The 12,245-nt window shown below is 47.9% G+C and overlaps 1 protein-coding gene and 1 pseudogene across 1 annotated transcript; both read right to left on the bottom strand.

The window, feature by feature from the left end:
* Positions 1–922: 922 nt before the first annotated feature.
* On the bottom strand, positions 923–1,903 carry LOC115507576 (melanoma-associated antigen B1-like). Its single transcript, XM_030306000.1, has one exon. The coding sequence runs from the start codon at positions 1,901–1,903 to the stop codon at positions 923–925; it is 981 nt and encodes a 326-aa protein (XP_030161860.1).
* Positions 1,904–10,397: 8,494 nt separating this feature from the next.
* Positions 10,398–11,572, bottom strand: LOC115506739 (annotated as a pseudogene).
* Positions 11,573–12,245: the final 673 nt, after the last annotated feature.

The raw sequence follows: 12,245 nt of genomic DNA, 5'->3' as shown, positions 1-12,245 counted from the left end.
CTGAGGCCCCCCATCTGAAGGTCTGGCCCCTGCTCACGACAATCACAGCCCCACCTAGCCCAGCAAGCAGCTCACTTAAAATTACTTTGCGGCAAGGAATCTCCAAAGCCCCAGACCCCAAAGTGTCCTGGCTCAGAGAATTTACACTTTAGTACTTTCACCTGACCCCCTTCCTCATTGTTTTTTTTTTTTTAACTTGTCTTTTACGTATTAGAATTCATCACACCATCTTCCCTATATAGTAACTGCCGTTAAAAATCTATGCCAGGTGCAGGGTCTTCTTTATCGTCAGCATCATCGCTACTAATATATAACCTTCCAAAGAGGAGACACTCAATTAGTGGTGAGAATAAACTGGGCACTGAGTGAGGAACGTAATTTATTATTCTTTAATTTTCTCTGAACTCTTCAATAAATTAAGGACATTGAGGTATATATCCTTGAATTTCACAAAGAGACAGACAAAAATAAGACAAACCAAGATGTAACTACATTTTACTTTGTTTCTATTTTAAAACTAGAGCTATATTTTTGCTGGTTCTTTCCTATTTCTGAAAAAAATCCCCATTCCAAAGCCATATTATCTTGTTCTGGAACTTAAAGAAGACACAAGGATTTTCAAGCTACATTACACAATACCAAAACTCTTACTCTTAAATCTTATTCTTAAACCTTACTCTTAAACCTGATAAACGGCAATATGTGATCCATGTCATTTATAAACTTGGATTCTGAATCTTATTAGATTCTTCTGAAACATTCTCTTTAAACATTCTTTTAAAACATTTGTAAGCTACTCAATGCACAACAGGAAAACAAAGAAGATATATTATGGTCTCTCCAACCCCACCTTAACCTCTCACTACTTAAAAGGTTGGCAGACCTCATCAAACACAAAGCGAAGAATCTGCCTCAGCCCTCTCTAAGGAGGAGCAGAGCGGCCAGATGCGGCCCGGACTCGGGCTCTCTCTTCCTCATCTCGCAGAGCCTCTGCATAATGGTATGGGAAGGCACTGGGGACGGTGTCGTGGACCTTGGCCAAAAACTCGAGGATCTTCATCTTGCTGGTTTCAGCATGGGCTCTCTGGCCCCACAGGAACTCATAGCGTGGAGGATTGCTGTCGGGCACCTGGCGGTACTCCAGGTACTTTTCCTGCACCAAATCTTGGGTGATGAGCTTCCTGGGATCCCCGAAGATTGAATGGTTCCTTCCATCATAGACGCCCAAGATATTCAGGAATTCCCAGACGTCTTCTTCAGAGGCTTGATTGCCACTCAAGAAGATGACACCCAAGAGAGGAATGAGCAGCCCGCTCCTAGGTAAGCCAGAGCCAATGCTCACACTGCCGTCACCGGTGGTATCTAGGATGCTGACGAGGGTGTAGGCGAGACCGTTGGGCTTGACTTCCTTTAACTCGAGGCCAAACACCAGCTCCAAGTGCTCAGAAGCTCTCTTGAGAATCTCAGGGAAGTGCTCCTTAAACCTTCTGGTGACAATCTTCAGCATACTTGCCCTCATAATGGGCTCTTTCATGTTATGCTTCTCTAGCAGGAATTCCATCAGCATCCCCACCTTCCTGGTTAGAGGATCGTTTTGAACTTTCTCAGCAGAAGTTGAGGCCTGGGACGAATTTTTACTTTCCTTAACCTGGCTCTTGGCACCTGCCTTAGATCTTCGCCGTGAAACACGCCCAGCAGGCTTGGCGGTGGCTTGGCCTTTTTGAGGCTCCTGGGAAGTGCCAGCAGCAGAGGAGCTCAGGGGAGCAGCCCCAGAAACAGGAGAGGAGGTGGACTCTTCAACCTCTGTTGCGGCAGCCTGAGCACCCTCAAGACCCTGCGATCCACTTCGGGCCTGGCGGCGTTTCTCGCGGGCACGGAGCTTACTCTTATGGCCCCGCGGCATGGCTGGCTCAGCAGGCAGTGTGGGCAGGAGCTACCGACACCTGGAGCAGGGAAGATGAGAGTGTGAGCCCCTCAGCAGGGAGAGACCACCTCTGCAGGTTTTCCGAGAGGCACGGCTCTGGGACCCCCAGGGCTCTTGCACTCGGTCAGCCTGTCCCCTGTGAACCCAGTGGAGGAAGCCAGATTAAGTGAGCCCCAGGTTCCAGCTTGCCAGCCCTGCCTGTGGCTCACTGAGGTGACAAGTGGGACTGGTAGCATGTACCTTCTCTGTGTTCAAGGATAATCCATGATTATCACATCAACTCTTGGTAGGGCCCAGGACCTCTTTCCTGTGCTTCCATGAAATTGACATGTCGAAGCTCCCTGGGACCCACAAGCAGGAACTGAGAAGTGCTGACAGCACTGTGGGGTCCTCTCGCTGCGGGACTTGTTGGTCCTCAGTCCTCACTCATTCCTCATCTTTTCTACGCCTAGAGTTTGGGACCCTCCCTTCTATTGACAGGTGTTACACCCTCAGCACAGGATCTCACCTCCCTTAGACTTGATGCAAAGAAATGAGAAGGAGTCTCAGCCTAATAATCCAGCTTTGGGCCTTCAGGGGCTGAGCATGGGGACTTGGAAAGATTCTGTTCCCCCTACTCGGTGGAGGGCAGTGGTGGTGGTAGCTTCAGCTGTCCTCACTTTGCCTCTTGGGAGGATCTGGGACTCCCCCTCTCATGACCTGAGGAATTCTCCTCGTAATAAAGTCCACAAGTCACTGAGACCCAGTGGTAGAAGTGAGGGGTGGCCGTATTTGGCCACAGTGCCCATAGTCTCTAGAGGCTGAAAGCTATAGCAGGTGGGCTGAGGCCCTATTATGTGTAGTCCTCACTTTTTACTCAAAAGATGGCCTGGGATTCTTCCTGCTACTGACCCATCAGATCAATCTTCTCACTCCCCTGTTATCTCTGAGTGGGACCTGATGGGCACCTCTAATGAACAACTATTCCTGGAGACTCCTGGGACTGACGAGAAGGAGAGAGATCACGGGGGGGGGGGGCGCCCTGCTGGTATGGGGCAGAGTTGCACACAGTCCTCAAAGCCCTCTCCGTGAGTCCTGGTGAAACCTGGAGATCCTCCCTTTGTTGACCTGAGCTCCCTCAGGTGGTATTAAGATTCTCGCCATCCTGAAAACCCCAGGATGAAAGAAACAGTGAGCCACTTCCAGTCACCCTATCCATGGACTCCCTGGATTGGTAGCAGGGGTTAGATTCCACGGACTTCGCCCTTCTGACATCACTTACCTCTTTAGTCCTAATTTGGACACAGGATCTAGGTTCCTCCCTCAGCCCACCTGGGTCTTCTAGGTTTGGACCAAGGCCCTTATCTCCCTGAGGCTTATGATGTGGAAGTGAGGGCTGACACATCTGGCTACCTCTACCTGAGGTTTCCCAGGGCTGGAGGGGGCAGAACTTCGTGGGCCCCAGAGCTTTGGGTGGGTGCTCATCTCAGTCATCCATCAGTGCCTTCATCCTCACCTCAGGAAGGACCTGGAAATCTTTTGTGTCTTGGCTTAAGGACTATCCCATCATTCTAAGGCCCCTGCCTCCCTGAGAGCCCCTAGACAGAAGTAAAGTTTCCTGATCTAGCTACAACTGTGTGTGGACTTCCAAGGCTGACAGGAAGGGATTCTGTTGCCCTCAATGCTGTGGTGTAGGTGGTCCCCTCAATTCTTAGGTCTTTTCCTTGGGTCCTATCAGTACCTGAAAATCTTCTATACACTGACTTGATGCTTCCCCCACCAATAAGATTCCTCACTTTCCTGAGATTCCCTGGAAGAAGTGAGTGACACTTATCATGTCACTATGTCTGAGTCTCCTAGTTCTGAGAAGGCTCTAAGTGGTTCACCTTTTTCTGGGAACAGTCCGCTCATCTGTAATCAGTGTCACTACCTTGACTCCTATTAGGAACCAGGTCTCCTTCCTTTGCTGAATGGGGCCTCTCCAATTAGACCAAATGTTTCCTTAAAGGAAATGAGGGGGTACTTCAGCCAGAGAGGCTGGCTTCCTGGCTTCCTGAGGCTGACTGCACAGGTGGAATTTCTGTGGCCTCCTCTGTTCTGGGGTAGTTGTCTCATTTCTACAGGATTTATACCCTGACATATGGCATGACATGGGACTCCTCTTCCTCTGCTAAACTGGGCAGCCAACCCTTAAACTACAGCTCAGGCCCGAGACATGCTTCAGAGGAGACTGTGCCTTTGTGTAACCGGCTCACCAGGAAGCAAACATTTAAAAAGTACAAATGACATCACAAGGGCACTAACAATAACAACAAAAACAATAAATATACCAGTAAAAGATGGAGTCTTTTGGGATTCCTCCCTCTATGTGAGTCTACAAGCCTCAAAGCAAAGGCCTCACGTCCATGAGTAGCTAGAAGAAAAGTTAGTGTGCGGCACATCTGGGTGCCTTATCTGGACACTTCCATATCTGAGAGTGGGGGTGCAGTTCTGTGCATTTCCCTATTTTTTTGAAAAATATTTATTTTTGAGCCAGAGAAACAGAGCGCGGGAGCTGGGGAGGGGCAGAAAGAGAGGGAGGGAGAGAATCCCCAGCGGGCTCCACGCTGTCAGCTGCGGAGCCAGATGCGGGGCTCGAACTCACCAGCCATGAGATCGTGACCTGAACAGAAATCAAGCGTCAGCCGCTCACCCAACTGAGGCATGCAGGCGCGCCCGCGGCTCCGTGTTTTGAGGAGAGGTCCCCTCGTTAGTACGGGTGGTCCTACCCTCACTCCTTTTAGGGCCAAGCCTCCTCCCTCCGCCAACCGGGCCGCCTTCCTTAGGGAAGGCCTTTCCCTCCCTGAGCCACCCCCTAGGCAAAACCGGGGGGTTCTCTTAGCCGAGCTACTCTAGGGCATTCCAAAACTGCCAGCAGGAGTGGGGGTCCGCGCAGTCACCCGGAGGGGCGTACCCTCATGAGTTCCAAGGGTCCCGCCTTGTCCCCTGCGAGGTCCCAGACCACCCCCTTTGCCTAAAGAAATCGTTCCCTTTAGACAAAGGCCCTCCCGTCCCTGAGGCCGTCCCGGTGGCTACGAGGACCACGGCTACGGGACTGCTAGGCCTCACATTCCGCCGGGACCGCCAGGAGCCAGGGCCAAACGGGCCCATGGCGGGGAGGGGTCCCCTCTGTTACGGGGGCGCGGGGAGTCGTCTCCTCGGGTCCCACTCGGCGTCCTCACCTCACTTTCAGCCCGGTCCCGGGAATCCGGCCGCCGCCGAACAAACGCCGCGCGCCCTCCGCCTTGAGGTCCGGGCCCGAAAGGAAGTCGGCGCAGCCGCATCCGGCCCTCGGCGGCGGCCGCCCGGGGTCTCCGAGGGCCGAAAGCAGGGGTGGGGCGCTCTAGGACCCCGCCGCCGAGAACTCGGTGGTCCCCGCGCGTCCTGGCCCAGGGTCCTCCCCACGTCCGTCAGGGCCTGGGGCTCCTCCCCCTGCCGGCCTCCAAAGCTCCACTCTCCTGACTTGCCAGAGGGGAATCTCTGGTCCCGCGGCGCGTGGCTACCCCTTCCTGGGCTGCACAAGCCTGGCGAGAGGCGCGGCGCTCTACGAGCCTCCTTCTTTCGGGAGAGATTCACTTGCATTCAAGGGCCACACCCTGACTCCACTTAGGACCTGTGAGACAAGGCTATTCCTTCCCTGAGACTCACGAGGTAGAATGAGGCGACTCCTCAGTTGGAGCTCTTCTGGGTTCCCCGGTGCTAAGAAAGGTGCGGGACTCTATTTAGCCCCCTCTGCTTTGGGGGTCCCCTCAGAACACTCATGGTCTTCACGTGAATTCTTGTTACGGTCCAGGTCCCTCTCTCTGCAACAGTGAGGCATCTTCCATTAAACGGAGGCCCTCACCTCCCTGAGACCTTTGAGGCTGAAATCAGACTGACATCTCTGCCCGGGGCTTCCCAGGGTCGGCATCAGAGGAGATATTTGGGGCCTCTGTTTGTGCGGTGGGTGCTGCTCTTAGTCCACATTTGGGTCCTCACCTTGATGGAAGACCCATCCAGGTAACTTCACTCTCTGCTTTCCTGTAGCTGCTCATGTTACATCAAGGTCCTCCTTTCCTGAGAATTCCAAGCTGGAAGTGAGGGTGATCCTGGCCTGAGCATGGTCCTTCAGTGCCTCCAAGAACAGACAGTAGGGATGCGATGCTAACCACTTCTGGCTGGGGTCTCTCATCATTTCTCATTCATGGTCCTCACAATATCTTTCAGAGACTGGGATTCTTTCCACTGAGCTCAAGTCACCATCTTTAAGTCTTTGGATGACCCCAATATGTTGGGAGAGCTGTTTCTTCAGTACTCATTCATGGGGGTTCTCATCTTTGCCTGTCTCTTAATTAAAGGCTTCCTGGGAAACGACATGTACCTGTAAACACTTGACTAGTTTCTCTATTGCAAATCTTGCAGAACATGAGTCTGGGTCCCAAGAGTGCTGCAAGATAAGGAAAGTGCAGCATACATCAGGGAGCCCAGGACAGGTGTATGCTGAGGAAAGAAACAAAAAAACCACCGCTGATATATTCCTTCTCTTCCCCAACCACACTTAGGGTGGCTCTAAAAGATTTACTTTTTACAGAGAAGGATGGAACTAGATGATTTTGTGAGCCCCTGATCTTTTGAGGATATCTGATTTTTCACAGGTAGATGATCATACTGTCACTGTCTCTCTCCTTTATTCGTATCTCTTATTTATTTTGATATTCTTATTGCTCTGGTTGTGTATTCCAATCCAGTATTTTGGTCACAGCGTTTTTCTTTTCCTCACTTGAGAAACATTTTGGAGTTGAAGAAAGTGAATTCAGTGATCCAGGGCCAGCCTCAGGCTGGGAGAAGCGGAAAAGTGTGAGCTCTGGACAAATTCAGACCAAGGGTCTAGTCCTAGCCCCATCACTTATTAGCTCTGTGAACCAGGTGCATCACGAAGTTCTGTGAGCCTCAGGCCCTGCGTCTGTGAAGTGGGTTTGTTAAATCCTGTCTCACAGGCTGGTGGAACATGGTTAATGTATGCAAAGTACCTGGAAAGATGCCCGGAATGCATTGAGACTTTACACAATGCCTGTTATTACATTGATTCGGATTATTTTGACCCCAGAGGATACCACCCCCACCCTGATGGAATATTCGTTTTAGTCGAGGAGATGTCAGAGAATATATGCCTTTTAGGACATGGAACACTAAATCAGTTCAAAATGCTGCTTCTAAAGACACTCTAAGTAAACCCTCCCCCCAATAAATCATATTTCATATGTGGGGGAATCTTTTCGAGTTGAATGCAACTCAAATTTCTAGAATTGGATTCAAAGACTAATTCCTTCCTCTCAGCTGCCCATTTACCCAAACACCCCGATCTCATTAATTTCACCATCACCTAAAATCCATACCTCCCTTCAAGTTTGCAGCATTAGAAGCAAAACAAAAACAAAACAAAACAAAACCAAAAACACTGAATTTGAGTGCTTTTAATAAAATGGGCTCTGACTCCCCAACTTACAGCAAAGAGTGCCCGCCCAGTGGCTTCTGAGTTTCCAACCTCAAAAGAGCACCACCCTTATCTCTCAGGGTGAGTCTCAGAAACTCCCTGAAGATGATTTACATAAAACACCTGGTTTGTGCTCTATTCACCTGCACTGGGGTCAGAAGCACCGACACGTTCCATCCCTGCCTGGGGTGCAGATCCCCTCTGGTTTACTCACAATCCCAAAGGAACTGCTAAAGGGAGTTTTCCGTTCCAGACTTAAATCTCTCCACTTGGAGCCCCATCACGTGGCTCCTGTTCCCCAGTTACACAGCCGCATTTAGCCCACCGTACAGCTATAACTTCAAATTACTTCCCATCATAGGGCTTTTAGCTGCCCAAAGTCCAAAGCTGCCTTGCCTCAGGGCATTTTACACTAGTACTCTTCATCTGGAGCCCCTCCCTCCTTTCTACCCTTTATTTTTACTAGTCCTTTCCATCTTAGGAAATAACTCACCACCTACTTTGTATGAGAGCTGCTCTTAGACGCCACAGTTTTAGAGGCACGGGTCGGGTCTATTTTTCTTATCATCCCCGGTACTAGCCAGGAGCCTTCCAAAGAGCAGGTGCTAAATTAACATTTGAGCAATTAAAGAGCAAGTGTGCAAGTCAAATTTGTTATGATTTAATTTCATTTTGACTAAGCTAAGCAAATCCAGGTACATTACTTCAGTTTTATAAAGACTAAAAGGAAGAAAACAAACCAAGAAGCGACTACATTTCACTTTTTTTTTTTTTTTTCTGGATCTCATGATCACACGGACTTTACTGTGGAGTAGTTTCCTTTTCCACAAAAAAATCCATACTCCAACATCACGGCACCTAGTTCTATGTGACAAGAAATGTTTCAAGGGTTTCAAATTTGTTTTACAAAATACCCAAATTCTTATTTTTCAACCTGATAAACTCCAATAAATGTATGATCCATATCATTCACAAACTTGGATTCTGAAGCTAAATAAAACTTTAACTGAAAGACATTTGAAACTAGGAAGAAAAAGCTAAATCTCCAATTTAAACAAAATGTACAAAAACACAAATGTATTACACTGTGCTCTCATGAGCCGCACCAGGGCCCTCCGCTAGTTTCAAGATCAACTGCTTTCCTTAACCACGAAGAAGCTGCCTCAGCCATCCCTAGGGAGGAGAGTAGCTGCTGGACATGGCCCGAGAACGTGCACTGGCCTTGGCAGTGGAGGCTGCCCTGGCTGCGGCTCGGGCTCTCTCTCTTCCTCATCTGGCAGCCTCTTCCTAATGGCATGGGAAGGCCGTGATGTTGGCAAAAATGCCAACACTTTTTTTTCGTTTTGTTTTTACTTTCCTTTTTTATTTCTTTAATTTATCCAAGTTAGTTAACATATAGTGTAATAATAATTTCAGGAATAGAATTTAGTGAGTCATCACTTACATGTAACACCCAGGGGTCATCCCAACAAGTGTCCTCCTTAATGCCCATCACCCATTTAGCCCATCCCCCGACCCAACACCCCTCTGGCCACCCTCAATTTGTTCTCTGTATTTAACAGTCTCTTATGGTTTGTCTCCCTCTCTGTTTTTATATTATTTTTGCTTCCCTTCCTGTATGTTCATCCATTTTGTATCTTAAATTCCCCATATAAGTGAAATCATATATTTGTTCTGACTGACTTATTTTGCTTAGCATAATACTCTCTAGTTCGAACCATCCACTTGTTGCAAATGGCAAGATTTTGGCTACCGAGTAATATTCCATTGTATATACATACCACATCTTTTTTATCCATTCATCAGTCGATAGACATTTGGGCTCTTTCCATACTTGAGCTATTGTTCATAGTGCTACTACAAACATTGGGGTGCACATGCCCCTTCGAATCGGCATTTTTGTATCCTTTGGATTAATACCTAGTAGCACAATTGCTGGGTCGTATGGTAGTTCTAAGTTTCTGAGAAACCTCCATACTGTTTCCAGAGTGGCTGCATCAGTTTGTATTCCACCAGCAGTGCAAACGTGTTCCTCTTCTGCCGCACCCTCGCCAACATCTGTTGTTTTGTGAGTTGTTCATTTTAGCCATTCTGACAGCTGTGAGGTGGTATCTCATTGTGGTTTTGATTTGTATTTCCCTGATGATGGGTGATGTTGAGCATTTTCTCATGTGTCTGTTAGCCACCTGGATGTCTTCTTTGGAAAAGTGTCTAGTCATGTCTTTTTGCCCATTTATTCACTGGATTTTTGTTTTTTGGGTGTGGAGTTTGAAAAGTTCTTTACAGATTTTGGATACTAACCCTTCATCTGATATGTCGTTTGCAAATATCTCGTCCCATTCCATCGGTTGCCTTTTAGTTTTGGTGATTGTTTGCTTCACTGTGCAGAAGCCTTTTATCTTAATGAGGTCCCTCCTGATAGTTCATTTCTGCTTTTGTTTCCTTGTCTCTGGAGACATGTCAAGTAACACTTTGCTGTGGCTGAGGTCAAAGAGGTTGTTGCCTATTTTCTCCTCTCGGATTTTGATGGCTTCCTGCCCTACATTTAGGTCTTTCATCCATTGTGAGTTTAGTTTTGTGTATGATGTTAAGAATGTGGTCTAAGTTGATTCTTCTGCATGTCACTGTCCAGTTTTCCCAGCACCATCTGCTGAAGAGACTGTCTTTTTTCCATTGGATTTCCTCCTTTGTCAAAGATTAGTTGGGCAAACATTTGTGGGTCCCTTTCTGGGCTCTCTATTCTGTTCCATTGATCTGAGTGTCTGTTTTTGTGCCAGTACCATACTGTCTTGATGATTACAGATTTATAGTATAGCTTGAAGTCTGGGATGTGATGCCTCCTGCTTTGGTTTTCTTTTTCAAGATTGCTTTGGCTATTCGGGGTCTTTTCTGGTTCCATACAAATTTTAGGATTCTTTGTTCTAGCTCTGTGAAGAATGCTGGTGTTATTCTGACGTGGACCGCATTGAATATGTCGACTGCTTAAAACTCCAGCACTTTCATCTTGCTGGGTTCAGCGTGGGTTCTTGGGCCCGACAGGAATTTATAGCGTGGAGGATCACTGTTGGGCACCTGTCTGTACTCCAGGTACCTTTCCTGCTCTCAATTTTCTGTGATGAGCTCCCTGGGCTCTCCAAAGATTAAATGCTTCATCTCAACACAGATTCTCAAAGGCATTTAGGAATCTCCAGATGTCCTCCTCATTGTCATACCTGCCATTCAAGAAGATGACACCCAGGAGAGGCATGAGAAGCCCATTCTTAGAAAAGCCTCAGCCACTGTTCACACTGCCATCGTTGGTGAGGTCTAGGTGGCTGGAAAGGGTGTAGGAGTGGCCACTGGGTTTGACTTCCTTCAATTCGAGGCCAAAGACCAGCTCCAAGTGCTCAGAGGTCCTCTTGAGGATCTCAGGGAAATGCCCCTTATACTTTTTGTTCACAACCTTCAGCAGTGCTGCCTGCATCATGGGCTCCCTCCCTGCATGCTTCCCCAGTAGAAAGTGCATCAACATGCTCACCTTCCTGGTTAGGGAATATTTCAGGGAGTTCTCAGTGGAGAATGGGGCTTCAGAGCAGTTTGAACGTTCTCATCTTGGCTCTTGACACCTTGTTCAGACCTCGTGCATGAAATGACTGCAGAAGTAATGCTGGTGGATAGAGTTCTCTGAGGCTCCTAGGAATGCCAGCAATAAGAAAATCTGAGGGAGCATCCCCAAAACAGGAGAGGAGAAGGGGGACCCTTTTCTGTTGTGGTGGCCTGAGCCCCCTTGAGATCCTCAGGCCTGGTGGCATTTCTCATGTGGATGAACCTCCTCTTCTGATACTGAGGAATGATGACTCTGTGGTCATCAACAGCAGGCAGAACAGTAAGTACTGTGGGCCCCTGGAGGAGGGACAATGAGATGCACCTTCAGCAGGGATATTCCACCTTGGTGTTAAACAAAGCCACTCCTGCAGGTTTTATTGAGGACACTCTCTAACTTATGAGGCTATCGTTCTCCTAGTCAGCCTGTCTCTGAGAACCTACTGGAGACAGAGTGAGCCTTAGGCTATAGCCTGTCAGCCCTTTTACTGACTAGTGTGACAGCATGGCTGGCAGTGGGGCCACATGTTCCAACATGGCAAGGGATCCTCTACGTTTACCTTCAAAATTATCATGATGACTTTCGGTAAAGCTGCAAAACCCTCCTCTCAATTACACTGCAATTGATACCTCAAGGTTCCCTGGGACTCATAAAAAAAAAAAAGTGAGAAAGGCACCTTAGTTAACCACCCTTACCAGGAGGCACTCAGTGCTTATGGCTCTGTGGGAACCTCTTTGTATTGGGCTTGCTAGGTCCTAAATATCCACTCAGGGTCCTCATTTGGACACCACACAGGGCTGTGGACTCCTCCCCCACCCCGCCTTCTGATGACTGGCCACTGGACCTTCAGACCAAGAATCTCACTTCCTCTAGATCTGATATAAAAAGTGATGGGAATCCATGAAAGAAATAATTGATAAGCTAGCCTTCACTATAATTAAAGCTTTTGCCCTGCAAAAAAACATCACGAGAACAAGAAGATGAGCCCCATACTGGGAGAAAATGTTTACAAAAAAAAAAATACTGATGAATGCTGTTATCCAAAATAAACAAAGAACACTTAAAACTCAAGAAGAAAACCAACAACCCAATCAAAAAATGGGCAAAATATATGAACAGATACCTCATCAAGGAAGATATGTAGATGGTAAATAATAATATGAAAACATGCTTAGCATCATCTGTCATTAGAAAGTGGCACATTAAAATAAAAATGAGGGGCACCTCACTGTCTGAGTTGGTTAAAC

Source organism: Lynx canadensis, chromosome X (genome assembly GCF_007474595.2).
Source record: "Lynx canadensis isolate LIC74 chromosome X, mLynCan4.pri.v2, whole genome shotgun sequence".
In the NCBI taxonomy this organism is placed as follows: Eukaryota; Metazoa; Chordata; class Mammalia; order Carnivora; family Felidae; genus Lynx; species Lynx canadensis.
The sequence above is the reverse complement of the archived record's forward strand: the minus strand, read 5'-3'. Positions and strand labels throughout refer to the sequence as shown.

Coding starts and splice junctions, on each gene's coding strand:
- LOC115507576 (XM_030306000.1), bottom strand. CDS start 1,903: ATGCCGCGGGGCCATAAGAGTAAGCTCCGTGCCCGCGAGAAACGCCGC.